At 34.8% G+C, this 20,383-nt stretch overlaps 3 protein-coding genes across 7 annotated transcripts; 1 reads left to right on the forward strand and 2 right to left on the reverse strand.

Annotated features, from left to right (window-relative positions):
- The first annotated feature begins 2,584 nt into the window (after positions 1–2,584).
- LOC100264912 (14-3-3-like protein) lies at positions 2,585–4,933 on the forward strand. Of its 2 annotated transcripts, XM_002262766.5 has the most exons (4): positions 2,585–3,363; positions 3,758–3,880; positions 4,323–4,439; positions 4,531–4,933. In XM_002262766.5, the coding sequence occupies exons 1-4, from the start codon at positions 2,887–2,889 to the stop codon at positions 4,579–4,581; spliced, it is 768 nt and encodes a 255-aa protein (XP_002262802.1). In that variant the 5' UTR covers positions 2,585–2,886; the 3' UTR covers positions 4,582–4,933. The 2 variants fall into 2 exon arrangements, with proteins under 2 accessions (XP_002262802.1, XP_059594520.1); XM_059738537.1 differs by having other exon boundaries at positions 4,323–4,933.
- Positions 4,934–9,493: 4,560 nt separating this feature from the next.
- Positions 9,494–12,633, reverse strand: LOC100249503 (WEB family protein At3g02930, chloroplastic). Of its 3 annotated transcripts, none has more exons than XM_019221232.2 (3): positions 12,362–12,633; positions 12,024–12,182; positions 9,494–11,737 (listed from the first exon to the last, which is right to left on the reverse strand). In XM_019221232.2, the coding sequence occupies exon 3, from the start codon at positions 11,707–11,709 to the stop codon at positions 9,679–9,681; it is 2,031 nt and encodes a 676-aa protein (XP_019076777.2). In that variant the 5' UTR covers positions 11,710–11,737; positions 12,024–12,182; positions 12,362–12,633; the 3' UTR covers positions 9,494–9,678. The 3 variants fall into 3 exon arrangements, with proteins under 3 accessions (XP_019076777.2, XP_059594519.1, XP_010652682.2); XM_059738536.1 differs by having other exon boundaries at positions 12,298–12,595; XM_010654380.3 differs by having other exon boundaries at positions 12,276–12,595.
- A 1,008-nt stretch (positions 12,634–13,641) lies between these two features.
- Positions 13,642–18,610, reverse strand: LOC100854306 (pentatricopeptide repeat-containing protein At4g02750). 2 transcript variants are annotated; one of them, XM_010654383.3, is made up of 3 exons: positions 17,705–18,599; positions 14,906–14,968; positions 13,642–14,545 (listed from the first exon to the last, which is right to left on the reverse strand). In XM_010654383.3, the coding sequence occupies exons 1-3, from the start codon at positions 18,519–18,521 to the stop codon at positions 14,013–14,015; spliced, it is 1,413 nt and encodes a 470-aa protein (XP_010652685.2). In that variant the 5' UTR covers positions 18,522–18,599; the 3' UTR covers positions 13,642–14,012. The 2 variants fall into 2 exon arrangements, with proteins under 2 accessions (XP_010652685.2, XP_003632478.2); XM_003632430.4 differs by having other exon boundaries at positions 13,642–14,968; positions 17,705–18,610.
- Positions 18,611–20,383: the final 1,773 nt, after the last annotated feature.

The following is a 20,383-nucleotide window of genomic DNA, read 5'->3' on the forward strand; positions in this document are numbered from 1 at the left end:
ACCACCACCGATGCCGCCACCTGAAAACTGTGGTACATGCTGTTGCATCTGAGGCAGTTCCTCCTTCATAGTTTCCCTCTTGGCTGCTGCCTCTTTCTTCCTACCAATGTCTACACCATAATGCTGGAGGTACCACCGCTTAAATGGGGTTGCATTCACTCCTTGAGTAATTCCAATCTTTGTTGAGTAATGAAGACACCCATGACCACGACTTCCAAATCTCCTTCTTCATTTCCGAACTTGGCATGGCCACACTAACAGGTGCTAGTGTCAACGTGGTTCCAGGTGTTGGAACCGGTGTGGTGGCCGAAGTATCTACCGGAGGAACTTTCGACCACGTAAGTAGATCGACAGTGGAAGCGTGAGACTCTCTTACCGATGTTGTTTTCTTTGTTCTCTATGGCTCTGGTCACCGTATGAGAGCATGGTAATGAGGTTTCGACATGGAGTTTTCCAGCTTGAGATTTGGATTTTCCGAAAGAAATATTTTGATGGAGGTTTTATCAAGGCTTTGGGTAGTCATGCATGGATTAAAGTGATCATTCGTGTGGGAAAGAATGGGAAGGAATTTATGAGAAATGGGTGGTGGATATGGAGTTGTTGGAGAGAAACCACAGCCATGGTGAAACGAGTAGGGGTAAGATGGGTGACTGTGTAGGCTGCCCAAGCAGTGACTGGTTGGGAAGGATGGTGGTGGTGGGTGTGACACACGGTGATGTGTTCGGAGGAGGTGGGTATGGTGGGTTAGATAATGAGTATGGTGCTGGCTTAGGAATGAGAAGAAATGGAGTTCAAATGGGTTTCCAATGGAAATCTTGTAAGCATTTTATATAGGATCTCAAAACAGGTTCAAGGAAATAGATTAGAAATCCAGTATAAAAATGCATGCAAATAAACTCAAATCCAACAAGAATATGCATAGGTTTCCAATGCTCATATTTAGGCACCAAAATAGAATCCTAGTATTCACAAAAAAATAATGGAACCTCGTAAAAAAGAAATAAACAAGCATGTTATAGAAAACATACATGTGCTACTCCCTTCCTGTAGTCCTCTATTACAATCCCATTCACCCCTTGCTCCTTCCTTCTCCTCTGTTTTTCTTCTTCCTCTTTCTGGTCCCCCCAAACGTCTCCGTTTCTTCCTTCTTAACCCTTCTTTCCTTACCCACTTCACTGCTCCAGCCATTCCTCTATCATCTGTTTAGAATATCCCATCATGAGCGTAGAGGTAGGCGGTCCTCCATGAATAGATGTGATCCCATGCAGCCCTTCAACACTTGAAGAATCCGACTCTCACTCCTTCCTACAACAAGTTGCCAGTTATCCGGATGTGAGAAAAAAATAAAAATAAAACCTTCTCCACAAAGGGGTTTACAAATCCCTAAGAGGTATTTATAATGTTCTTGTTAGGCTTAAGTGACTTTAGCCCACGTTGGGCTTAGGTCACTTAATCTAACAAAAAAATTGGTCCTAATTAATTAATTAACTCAATAAAATTATTTAATTAATAAAGAGTTATTTGATTAAAAGGGTTTTTGAAAACCCAATTTTTGAAATTTGACCTCCCATCCTTTTTTAGTCTTATTTTGACAAAAATATCCTCATTATTTTCTTGTAAAAATAACCCTCTCTTTTAAAACCTACGTGTAAATACTTGAAATGGTAAAGGGCATTTGTGTAAAAAATCGGGTTACTTTTCAAGAAAAATATGGAAATGATTAGATTCACAATTTAGATGTTATTATCCATTTTTTAAAAAATATTTCATTAATCAATTAGTCTAATCTAGAGATACTATTCACTAACCCTATGCAATCTTACATAAACCAAAATACTTTTATACACATAAATGAATTAAAAATAAATCTACCCATCATAAATCGTGTCATTAAAGTATATGAGTTCTTGCAAAGACCATTAGACCTATAAAACAGTACTAACTCCCTCAAAATCCAATTATGACATTGACTCAATATTCGACTATAGAAAGTCAATTGCACTTTAGTACTTTATGTAAATAACAATGAAGAACTAAGTGGTCGAATTCATGACTTGTTATTCATTATATACAATCTCCTCATGAATCGATGTCTCTAATCTAACGAAATGAAAACTATCAATCTCTTAAAACCATCTTTGAGTTCCAGATCCCCTATAATGTAATCAATTGACATATCTTAACTCACCAAGAACTAATGTCTTAGAAACAACTCTTAGAAAATTAATAAAAATAATTAAAATATATTATTAGAAAACCTAATTTTTAGAACAAGTTAAAAAAAGAAAAAAAAATATTTTTTTTATTAAAACATATTAAACATGTTTTTGAATATAGATATAGTTTTTTTTTTCTTTCTAAAATTAGAATATTTTTTTGTATAAAAAAAAGGTTCCTGATTTATATAAGAAAGTACTTCTTAATATTAGGAAATATTTTTAATTATTTCAAAAATCATTTTCATCCTTTTTCAAAGTCACTCGAGGGTGAATTTGACTCACCTCTTGAGGTTTAAACTAAACATATTTAGTTATCATTTGTTTAAAATTTTATAAAAATAGATGTGATTTTGATCGTGAAGGCATATTATTAAATGCAACTAACACATAACTTAATTCGTTGATTATTTATATTTAATTTTGAACTTAATAAAGTCTAATAGCGAACCGGACGAGAAGTGTAGGAAGTTCAACTGTATAATCAAGTGGAGGCGAGGCCCTTCGGATCCGCCACATTTCACTCATCATGGTTCAAATTGCAAGACACATCGACAGCTGTCAAAGGCCTCTCTCTCTAAAAAGAACCGCTCCTTTCATCGTCCCTGCATTTCCATCTTTCCTTTTCTCTCTCCTCCTTCGCATTTCTCCCTAGATCGAAGCTTCATCCATGGCGGCTACTTCAGCTCGCGAAGAGAATGTTTACATGGCGAAGCTGGCCGAGCAAGCCGAGCGCTACGAGGAGATGGTTCAATTCATGGAAAAAGTGACCGCCGAAGCCGAGGAGCTGACCGTGGAGGAGCGCAATCTCCTCTCTGTTGCCTACAAGAACGTGATCGGCGCGCGCCGAGCCTCTTGGCGCATCATCTCCTCCATTGAGCAGAAGGAGGAGAGCCGTGGCAACGAGGACCACGTCGCTACCATCCGTGGCTACAGATCCAAGATCGAGTCCGAGCTGTCCTCCATCTGCGACGGTATTCTTCGCCTGCTGGATTCGCGGCTTATCCCTTCGGCTACGTCCGGTGACTCGAAGGTGTTTTATTTGAAGATGAAGGGCGATTATCATCGCTATCTGGCTGAGTTCAAGACCGGAGCCGAGAGGAAAGAGGCGGCGGAGAGCACTCTCGCAGCTTATAAATCGGCGCAGGTTAGATCTTGTATTAGGGTTAGGGTTTTACTTGGTGCCTTTTATTTCAGTCGAGTTTTTTTTTTTTTTTTGTGCTATTACATTTTCTGTTTCGTATTTCACAAGCCGAGGTTAGGGTTTTATTTTTCTATAACGTTCAACTTTCCTTTTCATTTTTTCCCTTTTTGTTTGGTGATATAGAAATTCAATATTTGTTTCTGACTCTTAGATTTTGGAGTTACGGTTTGTCCCTGAACATTGATTATTTCTTTATTATTATTATTATTAGAAGAAAAATATTTAAAGAAATTTTATTTGAGGACTAATTTGACTTAATTTTGTCTTTGCATGATATGGCATATGCTGTTTTTTAACTAATTAAAAACAAGGTCATTAACGATATTTGTGTTGCCAGGATATTGCAACAGTGGAATTGGCTCCAACCCATCCTATTCGCCTGGGACTTGCACTTAACTTCTCTGTCTTTTACTATGAGATTCTGAATTCCCCGGATCGTGCTTGTAATCTTGCTAAACAGGTGAGGAAAAACAAATTAGTTTTGGAAATTAGAGCAGCATTGTTCGATTTGACTGTATTTCCAGGTTAATTTACCTTATATGGAAATGGATTTGGAATTTAACTTTTTTATTTCATGGGCCAGATCCCAAATCCATTAGAAAAAAAATGTTTTTCTGCTCTATGTGACAATTAATCAAAGATTTTCAAATTCCACAAAATTGAAATTCTGGACAAGATCTAATTTCAAACCCTGCTGTTTGGTTGTTTTATATACAAATGGATGTGGAAATGAATTTATATTTCATAGACATGAGAGATCCTGAAAGTAGTTCCATGGTAAAAGAAGGATCTTTGTAGTCATTGATGTTGGATCTTTGTACTTTGAAGATGTATTGGTATGAGCTGTTTGGATTTGTTCATTGTTCCAGTGTAATTTGATGGTTCTCCACTGTTTTGACCAGGCTTTTGATGAAGCCATTGCTGAGTTGGATACCCTGGGAGAGGAGTCTTACAAGGACAGCACTTTGATAATGCAGCTTCTTCGTGATAACCTGACTTTGTGGACTTCAGATATGCAGGTCATTATTATCTTCTATTTGAATTGGTATGGTTGTCATCTTTCTCACTGTAGGTTTACTTATGGGATGTATTTTGTTGGTTCTGATTCAGGATGATGGTGGTGATGAGATCAAAGAAGCACCCAAACATGATGAGGAATAGTGAAGTTCCGGTCATATAGGATTAGTGTCTCCTTTTCCCTTTTTTTTTTCTCTCCTTTTTTCCTTTTTTTTTTTAATGGTTTGTTTTTCAATTGGAAAAGGTGTTTGGTACTGGTTCTCCAGGGTTATAGTTGTTAGGAGTTCCAGCCATGATTTGCAAACCGTTGGAAGTATCATTCACTGCTAGTCTGCTATTTTCGGGCTTTTATTGATGTCTTTCTGATGTTTTCACTCTTAGAGAATTTGAAGGTTAATGTTTGTGTCGAGCCCCAGTGGCTTTTCTGTTTGTTGATGGTTTAACTGGTACATTGTCTTTTATGTTGGTGCATTTGATTAAGGATATTATTCAGAAATGTCATGCTCATTGTGATGTGGCAAATATTGCTGTCTCAATCCACACCAAATTCTTTTTCAGCAATACCTAATCCCCCCGGTAGTGCCTAAAATTTTCCAGGGCGTAAATGTTGCTGTTGGTGGGTCTGGGATCATAATGGGAGTCCTTGATTTGATGGATCCCCATATCACAATGACTGTTAAGCTGCATAGGGATTAAGAGAGCCAGATTGTTGAAGGTGCAGGTGCAACTTATAATGGTTTCAGTTAGGCTAAAATGGTTTACAAGGCTGAGCCCCAGTTCCTTTGGAAAGAAATAGGAGATAGCGGAAGTAGGCATCGTCATAAAAATTGAACGGAGAGATCCAAGATATGTGCTCAAACAGTAGGAAGCATTGAGAGAGACTCTTGGATTTTAATGCGAAGAGATTTTTGTTGTTTCAATAAAAAGCAAGGAAAGTGATTTCTCAGCCTATGCAGTTGTGCTTATTTTCTGACTCTATTAGTGGAGTGGTTGAGTGGAAGTTGTGTGGTATTATCATTCCTTTGTGTCTGCCATGTAAAAAATGAAAGCTCTGTCTTGTAGTGTAGGTCTAGGCCTTAGGGATGATTATTATTTCTTACTCTCGATGTTGATAGCCTTAACTAGGATCAATCTGATCAGAAGAGCGTCCGCGTCCTAACAGTTCTCCTATGGCCCGAGAGGCCGTCTGCCCCTTGCCCGGCACGCCTAAAGACCGTTCCATGTCGGAACAGTCCAATTATTCTAGCGAATTGCGCTGGCCCATCGTTCCAGCCTGCCTAGCCGGTCCAAACGACCCCCCTTTCCTTTTTCTTCTCCCTTTTTACATGTCAAATTTTACAAATATTTCTTTTGACCAAAAATTTAAAAAGAGAATCGTAAATGCATACACCTATAATCTTTATACATCCACCCATTTTTCTTTGAACTAATAGGAGACGGCAACCTAAGCCGAGGTTTAGAAGTTGGAAGTTGTGTCATCGTGGACTAGCCCGATTGGAATATGCTCCTAGATGTATGGAGCTTGGCTGATGCAAATAATGAGACGAGATTGGAGCATTTTGTGATGAAATGGAGTGCCAAAACTCATCATGTGTCGAACCCTCCAGAAGCAAATCATAAGCGACATGGAAAGCAATATAAGGGGTTTAATTTACCAACATGACTGCATCGGATTAAGACTAGTAGGACTTTTGATGCACTCCAGGGGTGAAAAGAAATAAAGGAAAAAGAATTAGAAAACAATACCACATAAAACTTAGTAACAAGAAGGTAGACTCTAAAAAGAGTTGGAAAGATAATGTCATTATTTCTTCATCACCGTCTCTTAAGAGGTATATGGAAAAGGTCATCCTACAACCTATCCTAACCTCCCTCCACGAGTAGGTACCCCTACTCCTCTCATTTTTTTTGAGAGTGAGAGATCCTAGAGACAAGACTCCTATCATTGTTGTCGAGAGGAGATGTACCATGTCCTCATCCTATGCTTCTTGACACAAAATAGGACAAGAAAGCTCCCCTAACTCTACGAGGTAGCAAGGAGTCATGTTCATGACCATTACCACCATGAACACACGACCTTTATGATGTGTGGAAACATCAGTATAAAAGAACTCTCACCACCTTTATTGTATCATTTTTAACTTGAGCAGCACAGAGGGATAATGTGTTAGAATAAATGTGGACCACATCATACTATTGTTCAATATTTAGCTATCCATATATATATTATTTCTATTTGATCTAGAGTATGGACCACTTTATATGTAGAGCCCAATGCCATAACGGGTCTTAGATAATATACCTAAAACTCCGAGACCCGATAGTCCAAAGGGTATGGTCTCTAAGGTATAAAGAGTATATATAGGAAAAAATGTATGTTCCTTTTAATAATCACATCTTTTGAATAAGAACGGAATTCGTTCTCTCCTGCTCCCATCGTCAGAGAGATTACATAATCAGTAGATAGCCCTCTACAACCTTAGAAGATCCATATCTCTTCATCAAAAGCATAATGGATTCAGGTTAATTCCCCATCTAGAGATCAAGACATGTTTTAAGATCAGGATATATATATATATATCCTGTATCTACTTTTGGTGATAATGGAGAATAAAACTCCCACATAATGGTCATAAGCTCAAGAGGGACAATGGTCATCCTAACCCCTTGCTCTCGCTATGTCTTCTTAACTCTTTGCAGATCTTAGATAACCATTATGCCCTATTGGCACATGCCATAACTTTTTCATTTAGTTCACAAAATGTAAGGAATGAGAAAAGATATTATATTCTCACCCAAACAATTTCACTAATTGTAAAGTTTTTTAAGATAGGAAATTCATCCTCGCTCCGAAACTATAATATGATAAATAAATAAATAAAAATTGTGGTTTTTATTTATATTTTTATTGAATTGTTATTTGAAGTTCATAAAAATATGGACATTGAATAAAACTTTGTAATATAAAATTCTAAGTCTAAATAGACAATATATAGGTTTCAAATTAAAATAATATTTATTTTCTTATACTATTATTATTAATCTTATCATAAAATAGTAAGAGAGTACTTAAAATTTTTAGACCTAATTGAAGAACAAATTATTGAGGCCTCGTCTATTAGTACAAGTGATATTAATAAGATTGAAGTGTGTGTGATAAAATTTAATACTTATTACTGAATAACTTAAATTAATTTTAAGTAAAATTACATTTAAATTGTAAACTTAATTCTTACTTTAAGTATTAAAATTATTTGATAAAATTAACTTAGAATTTATTCTAAATCATCAAATTAACATATTTATCCTCATAAATTATAACTAAGACAAATGAGATCGAGTAACAATGGAGATCATAAAGTAACAAAATAGATCATGAAAGTAATTAGGGCAAATGAAGATAAAAATGTAAAATATATATATATAGACTTAAGAATAAGTTAATTATTTTGACCTATTACTTAAAATTATTTTTAACTTTAAGTTATATCATTAAATTATTTATCAAATATACTTAATTTATTTAATGACTTAAATTAAATTATTAAATCATATTAAGTTATTAAGTTAGTCTACCAAACACTCACTAAAATGCTCTTTTCACTCTTAAATCTTAATCTCCAATGAGTTATAAAGTTTTTGCATATTCTATAATTTTATTATATTTACATCTATATTAGTTTATGTTCTTTTATTAGTTTTTGATTTTTAAATTTGATTACATATACATCAATCTTGATCTCCAAATTTTTTTCTTTTTCTTTTTTCCATGATACAACTTGTTTAATTAGCAAGAAACCAAAAATTCAAGGCAAATGTTTAAGAAGGGGATAAATGTCATGGAAAAAACATTATACAAAATATAACTTAAAGGTTTTAGAAAGAATGGAGCCTGTTTGGCAGAATTTTTAAAAACGGTTTTCCTTTTTAAAAAAAAATAGAAAATAGTTTTAAAAACTTCTTTGACACTATTTGATTATTATTTTCTATTTCAGTTTTTAAAAATAAAATAAAATAGAAAACAACTTTTAAAAAAACAGTAAAAGTTGTTTTCACCAATTTTTAAAAACAATAGAAAAACACACACACACTCTATTATTTATCTTCTATATAGAATTATTATTTTTTAATTTCTTTTTTATTAGACAAATTAACTCCAATTTAAACAAGACTTAATACATTGAATTGGTATACAAGTCCATTACTTTTTTAAAATAATTTAAAACTTAAATAATAAACTCATTAATACCATAAATTATTAATATGATAAAATATTTTTTTTCTAACATATAATAAAATAGTATTTTTCTATTAAAAATATAATTTATTATTTTACTATAATATTATTATTTAAATTTTACTAAAAATTATATATTTTTTAATTTATTTGTAATTACAAAATTATTTTCATTTTGAAGAACACTTCAATTAAATTTAATTAATTAATGTTATATAAGTTGAATTTAAAATGTTTTTACAAAATAAAAAAAAATAACAAAAAAAAAACAATTTATCCAAACAAGTCTTTTTGTTTTTTATTTTTAAAATCCTTTATCATTATTTTTATAAAACATTTAAAAACTTTTTTTGGTTTTTGAACTTTAAAAAAAAAAAAAAACATAAGAAATCATGTTCAAACAAGATTTAAAAAAAATAAAAAATAAAAAGTAAATTACTTATTTGACTTATATTAAAAATGAAATTAAAATTATTTTTATCTTAGTAATTTTTTTCACTACAATAAAAAAAATTGTTTCTTAATTAAAAAAATATTTATCTTTAACTTATACATAATTGTAGATTTAATTTTTATTTTTTTAATAAGACTTAACTGGAATTTATTTTATATTATTATAAATTAAATTTATAATTTTTTTATAAAACAAAAGTAAGACATTGCTTTTAAAAACAATACAAATTCTTTTATCCAAACAAGTTTTTTGTTTTTTGTTTAAAAAAAACTTTTTAAAAAACATTTTACCAAACACTTCTATTTAAAATAAAAAATTAAAACTATTTTTTATTCTCTACAAGAACTATTTTCGAAAACAGTCCGTGCTCAAAACCTTCTCACAAAGACACTTTTTTATGATGTAAATGCAAATTGTATGTCCACATTGTAATAAATTACAGTAGAATGTTGGCATTGTAATTCAAACATTTGCAATTTTCAACAAACCCCAAAAAAAAAAAAAAATTTACCATTACAATGCCAAAATCTATGAGGGTGGACCCAAAATCTTATTGGGCATTCGGCTCATTCATACCTGCTTTCTGGTGAAAACTTCTTCTCCTGATAAGGTCTCCAAACCTTCGGAGCAATGCTTTCTTTTTTCTGTGTGAGCTCCTTTCATGCTCTGCCTCATCAAAATGCTGCCCTTCTAGATTATCAAAATCTTCTGAACATATTGTTTCTCCATCATCAGTGAAAATGGAGGAAGACATTTTCCGGTGATGGTGCACCGGCATAGGTGGTGATTTTGTATCAAATATGGAGCCCTTAAGTGCCTCCTCTATGAGGAAATCTTCATCTTCATCCTTGGGCTTAACTGGTATTTTCAGCTCTTCTAGGTCAAAACTAAAGGTGTTCCTCGCTTTCTTACCATCATGATGCTCCTTCAGGGGTGGTTTCTGTGCTTTAACTTCTGCCACCTCCTTGTCTTCTGCTTTCACCTTGGCTGTTGGTTTATGAGTCTTAACCTCTGCAACCTCCTTGTCTTCTGGTTTCACCTTAGCATTTGGTTTATGTGCCTTAACCTCTGCCACTTCCTTGTCTTCTGGTTTCACTTTGGCCGTTGGTTTATGAGTCTTAACCTCTGCCACCTCCTTCTCTTCTGTTTTGACTTCCTTTGCTGAGACCGTAGAGAGCAAATACTTCAGTTCCTTGATGTTCTCATTAGCTGCAGCTTCACTGACCCGAAGCCGTTCGTTTTCTCGGGTGAAAAAATCCAAAGCATCATCTTTTTCAGTCAGACAATCCTTGAGTTGGGAATTTTCTGCCCTGGCAATCCCTGCTGCTTCTTTTGCCACATTAGATTCGTTTAGGGCCTGTCTAAGGATATCCCGCAACTTGTGATTCTCTTCCCTTGATGCCTTCTTCATGTCCTCAGCAGCTTTCATCGACTCCGTCATTCTAGTATTCTCTTGTTGTATGGCAATCTTTTCCTCTTCAGCCTCTTTCATGCAATTGACAAATTCAGTTTCCTTCAAATTCCAGGCCAGAAGTGATTCCTCGGCTTCTGATCTCAATCGCTCTGAAATGTTCCTACAACATTCCATTTCTTTCCTTGCTTCATCTAAGAGTATTTGATACTTGCTTTCGGTGCTCTTCAATGTCTGCTTCAATTGCTCAGCCTCCTCTTTTTTATTCGCCAGTTCTGCTTGTGTTGAACTGAGCTTCTCCTTTGCTCGATTGGCTTCAGTGGCAACTTCTGTGAGGGCTAATGCTAGATCATCCATGGCTTTCTTGCTCTTTTCTTCTGCCTCTAAAGCCAACTTCAGCTCAGACTTTAGCAAGCCCATTTCTTGAAGCACAGCCTGAGTCTGTGATGAAGCAAGATGTTCAGCCTCTTGGGCATGAGCCAGATTCCCTTTTGCCTGATGAAGATCAGACTTGAGACTCTCTAATTCTTCTTTTCTGGAATGGGAATTCTCAAGGCAGTTGTTAAATAAATCGAGATCCCTACTACTTTGTCCATATGAGCCCTCCAAGCTCTGCACCCTGTCATGAAGAGAAGCAATTTCAAGCTTGGACTCTTCAAGCAAAATCTTGGTTTGCTCAAGCTGCTTTGTTTGGGAGACCAGTGAATCAAACACTTGGGCTTCCGAGTTCTTTTTTTTCTCTAGCTCTCTCTCCAGCTCCTGAATTCTCGCCTTACTTTCAGACAATGAATCCACTGTGTGACTCTCTGTAATTTTGGCAATATTAAGCTCCTTCTTCAACTTATCAACTGCAGCATCCCTCTCTGCCAATTTCAGTTCCACTAGTTGCACCTTTTCAAGTTCAAGTCTCAAAGATTCCATACCCTTCTCTTTGAGTTGCAATTCTCGAGTTGCATCAGATAGTGACTTCTTTGCCGCACTGAGCTCTGTGTATAGCTCTCCTGATCTCTTAGAGGACAATGCTTCACTTAGCCTCATGTTGGCCTCCTGAGCCACTTTCTTCATCTCTCTCAGCTCATCAACTGCTCGATCTCTTTCTTCCTCTGCCTCATACAGTTGCTTCTGAGTCTTCCTCAGTTCATCTTGAATGTTACCCATATGTTGCTGCATCTCTGAGATTCGGATGCCCTGTTTCTACCTAAAATTACACCAAAATTCATCACATTCAATTCATTCAAAACAGCCTTTGCGAAAATGGGCTGATCCTCTAAATCACATGAAACCAATCCAATTTCGCAAATTGGGTCCCATTCAACTCCAGCTCATATCAAACTAAAAGTTCAATTCTATGCTATTTTAGATTCAAAGACTGGTTGATGCCATAAATTACATAAAACCCATCATCATATTGAAAATAAATAAATTAAAAATCAAGCAAATCCAACTATAAATCAAAGCAGAAGTCATCAAACCGACGATCATACCTCGCCTAAATCCCTTGCTTTCGAGGGATTTCGTGTTAGAGAGGAAGAGACTTGCGACTAATTTCCTATTTCAGTGAGGCACCATTGCAACCTTTCCACGCGGAGATGGCTTCAGAAATAACCCATGAAAATTCGTTTGGAAAGTCCACAAGAAACGCCCTACAAATCACAAATATTCCAAACATCAAAACCGAAGCAACAAAAGCATGGAAAAGAAACAATAGAACCCACCAAAGCTAAAACTAGAGAAACCTGAATCAAACGAGAAACTAACCAAACCGGCTAATTGGAAAAGCATGGATCTTTTATATACTTGAGAAGAGAGGGAGTCACGATACCTGGGTTTGAAAGGCAACATATTGGATTTGTGATACTGCTGATATGTATCTTCTATATTTAGGAACTCAGGTAAATTTAGGAGGAAAATTGTGTGCATGGAGAGAAAGGTTGGTTAAAATTCCTAAGTTGACGGGCCTTCTTGTAATCCAACCTATAGCTTTGCTTTGCCGTAATCGGAAATGTGAGAGAAAGAGAATATTTTGGTGGTTATTTGGCTGACGACAACCGCCAAAACCGACCAATTGGGCTGAGTCTGACCTTTTTTAATTTATTTGTGTCTCTTGCTCTCCGCCGGCAGCTGGGCCCTTGGGTTCTATTCCATGATGGGATTGGGCCTTTAATGTTACCTGGACATTCAGTCCAAACAAAAAAGGAAAAACTGAACTTACCAGTGACATGTTCCAGTTTGAAGATTAATCACATCTGGTTCCATAGAAAAATTTCTAGCCGTGATGAAAAAATTTCAATTCAAATCGTCTAAATAAATAATGAATTAAAAATTTTCATGATGGGAAATACCGAAGATGACAAATTAGACAAAAATTAAAATTATATGATTTTACAAATAAAATGATTTAATATTATTTTTTTCAAATACTTCTGACTCAAATTTTAGTTTCATATACAATAAATAAAATTCTTCCATTCACCTCTCCACTCTCAAACCTTCTCCATTTACCTTCTCTATTCAACTTTACAATGTTCTAAAATTTTTATATAATCTATAATTTTATTTTAGTTGTTTGGTGTGTTAAATTTAATTTTAATTTTTTTACCACATCTAGAAAATATTCTTAAATGCTAAAATTAATTATTGTTAATATTTTTTCTGGCATGGTTTGGATAGGTAATATTAAATATCAAAAAAATATATATTAAAGGTACGAAAATGTAAGAAGGGTGTGAATCATATCCTCCCCACATTCTCCATTTCCTTCAAATTTTACTTTTTTAAATTTTTAAGATTTATTTTTTCGCTTGAATAAGAATAAAATAGCTCAATAATACTAATTTAAATTTTTAAATTTTGTTTATATACTTTCAATATTTCATCCAATCTTCTCCATAAAGAAAAATAAATAAATTAATAATACTAATCTTTCACAATGACTACTTAATTTAATATATTTATAAATGATTTTTTTTTCATAAGATCTTACGATTATAAGTCTACTTCCTATAATAAATGTCTTTCATAAGACAAATTCTTGAAATTCCTTAGTTATGCCAAATTGTTTATGAGGAATTTAAAACCAATCCATTTCAGAACACACATCAATTCGCCCATGTATCAATTTATGTTCAATCATTTCTCCGACCGTTCTTACAAATTACCCATTAGACGACATATTTCCTGAATTCCAAATTCAGGATAACAGAAAATTTTCGATCTTCACATGCATTATGATTCCTTTTTCTTGTCATTCCAACATTTTGCCATTCTTTTATCTTCTATAATTACATCTCGCTTGTATTCACAACATCCAGTGACTATTTGCCCCTTCTCTGTTTCACCAGAATATGTCGGTCCAGTTGCATGGTTAGGAAATACAACGGGGAACCTTATGGATTTAGCTGAATGGGGATTTCAAGTTCTTCAGGATCAAGCTTTCTCTTCTTCACCCAAAATATAGGCTTAAAAGTTGCAATTCAACAGGAACATGCTGAAAAAACTTCTTCAATATCATCATCCGCTATCATCTGTAACTTCATCCCCTTGAGCTCCAAACGAATTCTATGAATTTCTGGATGAGATGCATCATCTCCCAAGAAGAAATGCACTTTATTGTCAATCTCCATCCAGCTATATGCAGGTTGCTTCTTAACTCCCTGTTCTCTCATCAAACCTCTCACTCTTGTAACTTCCCCCCACATGCCTGCAGCAGCATATATATTAGATAGGACAACATAAGCCCCTGAGTTTTGGGGCTCCAATTCCACAATTTTCTTAGCTGCCAATTCACCTAACTTTACATTTAGATGAACATGACAGGCTGCAAGAAGAGCACCCCATATCCCACAATCTGCCTCAAACGGCATCTCTTGGATTATCTTGTAGGCCTTCTCCACCTGACCTCCTCGACTCAATATGTCAACCAAGCAAGCAAAGTGTTCAGGCCTGGGGACAATTTTGTAACTTTCAATCATTGAATTAAACCAATTGAGGCTCTCATGCACCTTTCCTGCATGACCACAAGCAGATAATAAGCTCAGAAATGTTATCCCATCTGGTTCAACCCTATTCGATCTCATCTCACCAAAGGAAGCAAGAGCTCTGTCATAGAAGCCATGTCGCGCAAATGCAGCAATCATGGCATTCCATGAGACGACATCTGGATGGTCAATTTGTCTGAAAGCTAGTTCAGAATCAAGGATGCTACCACATTTGCAGTACATAGTAATCAAAGCATTGCATATGGATATACGTGATTCATACCCACTCTTGAGAACAAGTACATGAGTTTTTCTTCCTTCTTGCAATGATGCAAGACTAGAACATGCAGTAAGAACTGAAATAAGGGTTGAGTGATCTGGCTGCATACCCATCTTGAGCATTTGCGAATGTAACTTCAATGCTTCCTCACCACTTCCATTTTGTGCATAACCTATAAAATATTAGTTGTCCTTAGTAACTGTCAAGGTATATGTAATCAGGTTGCATACCCAGATTAAAACACTCAAAACACTTTAAGCACTTTAATTCCTTAAATTTAGGGGATTGTTAGAAACAAAGGGATGTAAACAAAAAGATCTTTTTCCTAAACTGCGATTTTAAACATCAGGAGCCATAAATTAAATAAAAATCTTAATGATACCAGCTTATGGCATGATTGGGGAAAAAAAATTTCCACAGTACAATTCTAATTGCAATTGCTTTTATTCAATTCAATGATTGACAAGAAAAATAAAATAATAAATAATTGCACCAACTTAGATCGATCAAATACTAGAAGAAGTGCATTCCTTGATCCAATTTCTCATATCTACCACCACCTTTTTCTCTCTTGAGAGATGAGTGCATTTGTTGAATCGACTTAGCTCAAAAATGAGTCTCAAATGTCTCTCCCACTGCACCACAACATCACAGTACCAATTGGCTCAGCAGAAATTGTTGATTAACCAAGTTTAAGATAGGATCCATAATGACATTTGTCAAAAACAATTTTGATAGTTCAATAATAAAAAATCTCATGGGAGGCTGCTTTAATTTACAATCTACGTGCATGGGACATGGTATTATGATGGAACCCAGAACATTAATCTTCTAGCGTCTCTACCTCAGATCGGAAACCTAGGCCCTTAAATGCTACAATCAAGCAATTGAAACATACAATATGTACCAAATGATAAAACCGCTCCACTCTCTGCTTACCAAAGGAGAGGCCATATGCGAACTGCTCAGTTGATGGCATAGGAGTTTTGACAAAACTGTAGGATCCCACTTGCATATGCATATTAGTTGCATATAATGTAATAACTTAGATGATAGCTATATTATAGATTCTCTTGACCACAATATATGATGTTAGCTTTTGACATGCAGAAAAAACACATCCTCAACAACTCAGCACCACCTAGTCATTTGATCAGCAATCACTTGGAACTTTGTAATGAGAGCTAGTACAAATTCAACAACCATTTTTCCCACTAGCCCTAGTGTTAGAACTAGCCATTGGAGGGCACAACATGGGCACGTGTGGCAGCACCTTGCATCCACATGGCCCAAGGCATGTTAGTGGTAGCATGTCTAAACTCAAGCAAGGCGTTGTGGCTAACTAACTCATGGCAGTGTTGCAGCTTCCAAAGACATCATAGGTGGGAACTTGGTTGAAGTAGCCTTGATGGGATTAGAGCAAAGGCTGAGTGGCACTAGTGCAGCAAGGCTGTGGGTAAGAGGGCAACAGGCAGTGCTGCAAGCGCACACAACATTGCTGGCACATGTTGCACAACTTGGAGGCACGCTGTGCAGTAATGGCAGCTTGTGGTGAGTCTGGTGACACAACAAGTGTTGGATGTTGGTGCTTTGATGGGTTCTTTATGTTGCCAGAAGCCTAAGAAGAATTTTCCAAGTGATAGGGTGTTTCCCCAAATTTCCTATAATTAGAGAAAATTCATTATATCTGTGGAAGCATCCTCAATATCCCCTCCTGACATATTGGAGATGGCTCAGATGTTGTTTAAAAATAGGTGGGTGGGGGGAGAGGGAACGGACAGGGGGCTGGTGTGGTGGTCTCACTTGGGGTAACCCAAGAGTGTGGGCTATAGCATGGCACATGCACACCCTAGGCACATTAAGCCTCTCCACGGATGAGTGTAAGGTACCACTAGGGTTTGCACACACCCAAGTGCACAATAGCTTGGGCGAGGTATTGTAGAGTGGACGCAAAGCCATGAATGAAGCATGGCACATGTAGGATGTGCTATGTAGCTGAGACAAGGTACGGGCAACTTGATGCATGGACTGCACGTAAGCAATGCTATGTGCATGAGTCTTGGGCATGACAAAGATCAGGATAACTCTACAACACATGCTGAGAGGCTCTAATGCTAAGCAAGGGTTAACTTGGCAAGGCATACATGAGCATATGAGTGCATGCATGCATGCAACACATGTGGAGTGGTTGGTTGAAGCATGCAGACACAAGGAAGGGGAACACATGGAGCTGGTTAAGGCTTAGACTTGTGAGTAACATGTGTGGATAGTTACAAAGGTGACTGATGCATGCAGATGTAGACCCTACTCATCAGAAAACATGGGGTTGTGCTGCAGAAATACATAGACCACATAGCAACATCTGAAGTAAGGCGAAAGTGTGTGGAACACAGCACCTGAGAAGAAGTTGCAAGCATGGGGAAATTGCCAAGAACGTGACCTAGCATGGGTTGCGCCTCCAAAACATGGACAGTTATTGAGGGTTTTTGGCTGTCTATAAATACCCTATTGGAATATGAAGAAGTTTATGTAAGCTTTGATTTCTTGTACTGTGTGGAATAATACAAGTTGGGAAGTGATTTCCTGTACGTTTCTTGTCTTACTTTGAGTGCTTGTGTTGTTTTGTTAGTGGGTGCCATAAGTGTGGGTTGACTAATTCAAGTCTTAGCACCATCACAAGAAAAAAAACGTGTGGCTAAATTCTTGTGACGCTTAGCATAGTTGATATCCAGGTAGCCAGAGGCAGTACTGGCTAAATATCAAACTCTTTGATGAGTGTTACTGTATGCCACAACACCATTGAGCATTGGTGGACAAAGACACAAAATAACACAGAAATAGCCACAACGCCTAAGACCACCATGTTAAATTGCTCTCACTGTAGATGAATGATAGAAGTTCCACATACCTGTTATCATTGCATTCCAAGAGGCAAGGTCCCTACACGGGATTTGATCAAACAGAATTTTTGCTTTGTCCGTCTTCCCTTCCTTACAATATCCTGTGATCATCGCTGTCATTGCAACAATATTTTTATCTGGCATTTGCTCAAACAGGTTCTCGGCCTCGTCAAATTTCCCATTCTCAACATACCCACTAATCATCACCGTCCAAGAAACAACATTCTTCTGCGGCATACAATTAAATAAAGCTCGTGCTTGCTCAATCTCCCCTATCTTGGCATACCCATCAACCATAGCAGTATATGAAATTACGTTCCTCCTTGGCATCTCTTCAAAAAGCCTACTAGCTTCCTCGACTCGATCATACCTAACTAATCCCGAAATCATGGCATTCCATGATGCTGTATTTCTCTGAGGCATTGCCTGAAAATACTGCCACGCTTCGTCGATCCTCTCATCCTCGATACATCCAGCAATCATGGAATTCCAAGAAACCACATTTTTGGTGGGCATCAATCCAAACAACCTCTTGGACTCATCAAAGCACCCATTTTGCCAGTAGCCAGTAATAATAGAATTCCAAGAAACGGTATCTCTATGGGGCATTTCGTCGAACAGTTGGCGGGCGGCTCCAATGTTGCCGGCACGAGCAAGATTGCCAATCTGGACATTGAAGGCATAAACATCTTGGGTGGAGAAAAGCTTAATGGATAGAGGATGGAATTGGCGATTAAAGGAATGGAAAATTGGAAGGAAAATGGTTCGAATGATGGAGGGAGATCTGGGTAGAAAACAAGGTGGGGAGAAACAGATGACAAGCATAGAGTCCAACCACCATACAGCTAGTCCTAAAGCGTCTAGTTTCTAGAGCTTAGTGGCTTTACCAAAGTGCTATTTGGTCATGTTTTCTTATGTTTATTTTCAAAATCTGTTATCAAATAAAAAAACAAAAAAAATAATTTTTTAGTATTTTATTAAAAAAAGGTTATTTTATAAGTTGCTTTTAAAATAGAAAATTGGAAATCTTGTTTGGATAAATTATTACTTTTAAATAATTTTTCTGTTTTGATTTTACAAAAATATTATATATTCAATTTCTATAATATTAATTAAATTTAATTCAAGTTTAATTAAAAATGAAAACAGTTTTATGTATGAATAAATTAAAATATTCATTAAATAATAAATTTTTAATTATGTATGAATCTATTTACATAGCAAGAAAATTGAAAATATAAAATTATGTGTATAAGAGGGATGATAAAGCCATCTTTCATGATATATCAATTTTTATTTATTATTTTTTATAATAATTAGATCAATAGTTTTATTTTTTTATTTTGTTAAACTTATTAATAAATTCAATATAAATTGTAACTTGATTTAAAATTTATTTTTCTAATGATGAAAATTGTAAAAATAAAATTATGTACCAAAAATAAATAAATAATAGTCAGTATAAATCAATTTTTATTGATTTCTAATATTAATGGATTCACTATTAAATTTCAAATTATTTTGAAAAATTACTACACTCGGTTTTGATGAATCTAATATATTAAGTTTTGTTTAATTCAAAATTTATTTGTTTAATAAAAAAATGATATATATAATTCTATGTAGAAACAAAAGGTAATAATTGTATCATTATTTAAATTTTAAGTTATTTTTAAAAATTATTATAATATATTAAATAATTTAAAATAAATTTTGGTCGACTTTCCAATATTATTGAGTTTCATTGCTTTCTAATATTAATTAAATAAGTTTTTTAATTTTAAATCATTTTTAAAAATTAATAAATTCCTATGTCAAATATAATTTGATTTGAAAATTTTTAAAGAAGTTAACTGAAATTTAGAAAAGTACAAATAATTTAAAAAAAATTATATTTAAAAATTTTGGGTATTAATATTAGACTGTGAAAAGAGAAGAAAAATGATATTATGTTTAATTTTATTGTTTTATTTAATGATTATTTTTATTTCTTTTGTATTTTACCTATGTTTTAAAAAATTTGTAAAAACAGTTTCTATTTGTTGAAAATTAAAAAGAATGACGTTATGAATTTTTTAAAATAAAAAATAAAAAACTATTTTTAATCATTTCGAAAGGCTTTTAATATTTTATATTTGCCGGTCAAAGGTAATTTACCCCTTCGGTATCAAATATGGTGAATTTACGCTCGATACAGCCTTTGATGCAATTCAAAACTTGAGTTGGGCCCAAAATGGCCTCTAAGCCTAAAAGACACATCATGGATGGACTCACCTTTTTTGCTTAAAACATTTTTATTTTTAGAAAAAAATTACACGTAGGAAAAGAAAATAACAAGGCAAAAAAAGTAATATATATCATCTTATTGAAGAAAAACTAAATCTTTGAATATCATATCATATCAAACCTTTTCCATCTTTATTGTTTTTTCTTTTTAAAGAAATGGTCGTCAGAATAAATGTTTTCACATTTTGCCTCCTCTTTTCATCAATAATTTCTTTTTGTAACAGCCATGAAATTAGTATAAAATTCAGTAAAAAAATTTAATAAAAAATAGCAAATGAAGGCCTTTGAATAGAAAATAGCAAAGCAAAGCCTTGATAAAAAAATTTCAAATTCTGCACGCCAACTCATTAATCAGGGTAACCCCCTTCCTCCTCTTTAAAACCGAAATATTTCCATCAAGG

Source organism: Vitis vinifera, chromosome 7 (assembly GCF_030704535.1).
Source record: "Vitis vinifera cultivar Pinot Noir 40024 chromosome 7, ASM3070453v1".
Classification (NCBI taxonomy): Eukaryota; Viridiplantae; Streptophyta; class Magnoliopsida; order Vitales; family Vitaceae; genus Vitis; species Vitis vinifera.

Coding starts and splice junctions, on each gene's coding strand:
- LOC100264912 (XM_059738537.1), top strand. CDS start 2,887: ATGGCGGCTACTTCAGCTCGCGAAGAGAATGTTTACATGGCGAAGCTG. Junction 3,364..3,757: donor CAGCTTATAAATCGGCGCAG/GTTAGATCTTGT, acceptor TTGTGTTGCCAG/GATATTGCAACAGTGGAATT. Junction 3,881..4,322: donor CTTGTAATCTTGCTAAACAG/GTGAGGAAAAAC, acceptor TGTTTTGACCAG/GCTTTTGATGAAGCCATTGC.
- LOC100249503 (XM_019221232.2), bottom strand. CDS start 11,709: ATGCAGCAACATATGGGTAACATTCAAGATGAACTGAGGAAGACTCAG.
- LOC100854306 (XM_003632430.4), bottom strand. CDS start 18,521: ATGCTTGTCATCTGTTTCTCCCCACCTTGTTTTCTACCCAGATCTCCC. Junction 14,969..17,704: donor TTGGAATGCAATGATAACAG/GTATGTGGAACT, acceptor AATATTTTATAG/GTTATGCACAAAATGGAAGT.